This window comes from Lycium barbarum, chromosome 9, assembly GCF_019175385.1.
Source record: "Lycium barbarum isolate Lr01 chromosome 9, ASM1917538v2, whole genome shotgun sequence".
NCBI classification, from domain to species: domain Eukaryota; kingdom Viridiplantae; phylum Streptophyta; class Magnoliopsida; order Solanales; family Solanaceae; genus Lycium; species Lycium barbarum.
This window is the reverse complement of record NC_083345.1, coordinates 33,448,039-33,451,722: the sequence shown is the minus strand read 5'-3', so window position 1 is coordinate 33,451,722 and position 3,684 is coordinate 33,448,039. Positions and strand designations below refer to the sequence as shown.

At 35.0% G+C, this 3,684-nt stretch overlaps 1 protein-coding gene across 1 annotated transcript; it reads left to right on the top strand.

Moving 5' to 3' along the window:
• Positions 1–1,382: 1,382 nt before the first annotated feature.
• Positions 1,383–2,072, top strand: LOC132611848 (secreted RxLR effector protein 161-like). The gene has a single exon (XM_060326212.1). It carries the CDS (start codon positions 1,383–1,385, stop codon positions 2,070–2,072), a length of 690 nt encoding a protein of 229 aa, XP_060182195.1.
• Positions 2,073–3,684: the final 1,612 nt, after the last annotated feature.

Here is a 3,684-nt window from a genome sequence, read left to right as displayed (position 1 = left end):
GAACTGTGGACTGGAAGGAAACCTAGTTTAAGACACCTGCATGTTTGGGGCTGCCCAGCGGAGGCTAGAATTTATAATCCACATGAAAATAAATTAGATTCTCGAACAATAAGGGTATAGGTTTTACTGTCCAAACCATAGCTCAAGAATTGTTGAAACCGGTAATGCAAGATTCATTGAAAATGGTGAAGTTAGTGGGAGGGTCGAACGACAAAGTGTGGAAATAAATGAGGTAAGGGTTAATGTTCCATTGCCCATGAATGTGCCTACTTCCACACCAATAACAAATATTGTTCCCGTTGTCGAAGAACACTTTGACAACACTGAACAACATTTGAATGAAACACTCCAGGAAGGAACTAACTCACAAATATCTGACGCAAATGAGCCACAAACAGTGCCATTGAGAAAATCTCAAAGAGAAAGAAAAATCGGCCATTCCAGACGATTATGTGGTTTATTTACAAGAGTCAAATTTTGACATTGGACTTAATAAATATCCGGTTTCATTTTCACAAGCCATAGAAAGTACTGAGTCTGACAAATGGATTGATGCCATGAAAGAAGAGTTAAAATCAATAGAATACAACAAAGTCTGGGATCTCGTTGAATTGCTAGAAAGTTCTAAAAGAGTCAGGTGTAGATGGGTCTTCAAGACCAAGCGCGATTCAAATGACAATATTGAACGATATAAAGCCAGACTTGTTGCCAAGGGTTATACTCAGAAAGGAGGCATTGATTATAAAGAGACCTTTTCACCGGTCTCAAAGAAAGACTCGTTAAGAATTATTATGGCTTTGGTGGCTCATTATGATTTAGAGTTACACCAAATGGATGTGAAAACTGCCTTTCTTAATGGAGACCTCGAGGAGGAAGTTTATATGGACCAACCAGAGGGTTTCGAAATTAAAGGAAAAGGTCAAATGGTGTGTAAATTAAAGAAGTCAATATATGGACTCAAACAAGCCTCACGACAATGGTATATAAAGTTTAATGATACCATCACATCTTTTGGATTTAAGGAAAACACCGTTGATCGGTGTATATACCAAAAGATCAGTGGGAGCAAGTTTATAGTCTTAGTCCTATATGTTGACAATATTTTGCTTGCTGCTAATGATTTGGGCATATTACGTGAGACGAAAGATTTTCTCTCTAAGAATTTTGAAATGAAAGATATGGGTGAGGCATCCTATGTGATAGGGATAGAAATATTCCGTGATAGATCACAAGGACTATTGGGACTGTCTCAGAAAAGCTATATTGAAAGAGTTCTTGAGAGATTTAGCATGAACAACTGTTCAGCAAGAATTGCTCCAATTCAAAAAGGGGACAAATTTAGTCTCATGCAATGTCCAAAGAATGATGCAGAATGAAAAGAAATGAAGTCAATTCCTTACTCTTCTAGTGTTGGGAGTTTGATGTATGCTCAAACTTACATAAGACCGGATATTAGTTTTGCGGTCGGAATGCTGGGAAGATATCAGAGTAACCCAGGAATTGATCACTGGAAAGCTGCAAAGAAAGTTTTGAGGTACCTGAAAGGAACGAAGGATTATATGCTCACGTATAGGAGATCCAACAGTTTGGAAGTTAGTGGATACTCGGATTCAGATCATGGTGGATGTGTTGACACTAGAAAGTCCACTTTTGGTTACTTGTTCCTATTAGCTGAAGGAGCAATATCGTGGAAAAGTGCTAAGCAATCCATCATTGCTACATCCATAATAGAAGCAGAATTTGTGGCATGTTTTGAAGCCACAATTCACGTATTATGGCTGCGGAGCTTTATTTCAGGTCTTGGGGTTGTCGACACCATTACCAAGCCGCTGAAAATTTATTGTGATAATACTGCAGCAATATTCTTCTCCAAGAACGATAAGTACTCCAAAGGTGCCAAACATATGGAATTAAAGTACTTTACCGTCAAGGATGAAGTTCAGAAACAAAGGGTGTCACTTGAGCATATTAGAACTGATCTCATGATTGCAGATCCGTTAATGAAAGGTTTACAACCAAAGACATTTAAAGAACATGTACATAGAATGGGTCTTGGTTGTATTTATGATTAATGTTTTGCTTTATAATGTTTGACACTCTGAGCTCAATTATGTGTTTCTGATATACATTAATGAATTTCTTGTTTCTCATAATGGTGTACACATTATTGTTCTGAGATATTACAGGATGAGTTTCAATGAGACATTATTGTGGACCATAATGTTATATGTTTTATAACTTATGAACCTAGTATGATAAGTTGCTAATGTTGTAGTATATGGAAGGGAGTATGTAGCACAAAATTATGTATAACCGCCATAACTCGCATTAGTGGTTTGTCATATTATGGTATGTATGATGGACGTTATATAAGAGATTTATTTTATGCGCTACTAATGTTTTATGTCATTTAATATTAGTATTATGTGGTCATTGGGCCAAGTGGGAGAATGTAAGAATTTTATTATTCTTATGTGTGGCTCAATTAATGTAAAACCCATAACTAATATTTAATGAAGAATAAATCTCGTCCGTTAGATCGGTTACTTGATGGACGTACCGGATTAAGTCTCAACCCTTATAAATTGGTCCTCCCTCCACCCATTAGGGTTACCACTTCTTTTAATATATTTTTCCATCATTGTCGGCTGTGGAAACGTAAGACTAGGGCAAGGAGGTAGAAATCAGTTTACACAATTAAAGCTTCCGCTTTCGTGATAATGTCTTCCGCATCAGGTATGTTCTCTGTATTATCTCCATGTAAGATTATTGTGTTCAAAATCCTGTGTGAATTAAGTTAATCTTACATAATATCTACGAAAATCTCACATAAAATAGGTAATATTCAGGCAGGACTTGGTTATTAACATGATTTTCGTAAATGAGAATGGCTTTGTGTACAAGTCAAATGGTTCATTTGCAGGTAATTGCGGCTCCTGCAATAAAAACAATTAGAGGGGAATTTTGATTAGCAAATATCCTACAAGAATATACTCATTATAAATGCACATCTGGGGCGAGTTTTCGAGCTATCTATATTTTCCTTAAAATCTTAATCAAACATCTTAACTTTCTAAAAGTGTACTTGGGGGAAAACTATTTTTTTTAGTTTTTAACAAACAGCTTCTGCTAAAACTAAAAAACACTTATATTTTTCTTTTAAACTTAGTCAAACACATTAACTTTCTAAAATAAGTACTTTTTGAAAAGAAAAAAAAAGCATTTTTGACTTTGCAAAAACTTGACCAAATAGACTATAAATAATTAAATATAGTCCTGTGCAAATATATAGTCTCTTTAGACTTCTTCATCCCATTGTCTCCATTCCAATCACCATAGAGAAAAAGGATCTATTAATTTTATGTGAAATGAAAAAGAAAAAAAACTTGATCTACAAGTTTTGAGAAACTAGATGAGAAAAATTCCAAAAGGACAAATTGAACAAACTAGTCTCTCGACCACATACATAATTTCACTTTTGTGTAAATTATCGGTCAATAATAATGGTTTGACTTTCCTAGCCTAACTTATTGAATGATATTTAAAGGTCAACTTTGGAAAAAAGAAAAGAAAAGATACGACTACTAATAAATAGAAGATGTCGATGAAAAACAAAAGATGCTACCACTAATAACTCATTAGGTGCATGAAACCACCTAATGAGTACCCTTGCATAATTATGTG

Excerpts from the sequence above, each read along its gene's own strand:
- LOC132611848 (XM_060326212.1), top strand. The coding sequence starts at position 1,383 with ATGAAGTCAATTCCTTACTCTTCTAGTGTTGGGAGTTTGATGTATGCT.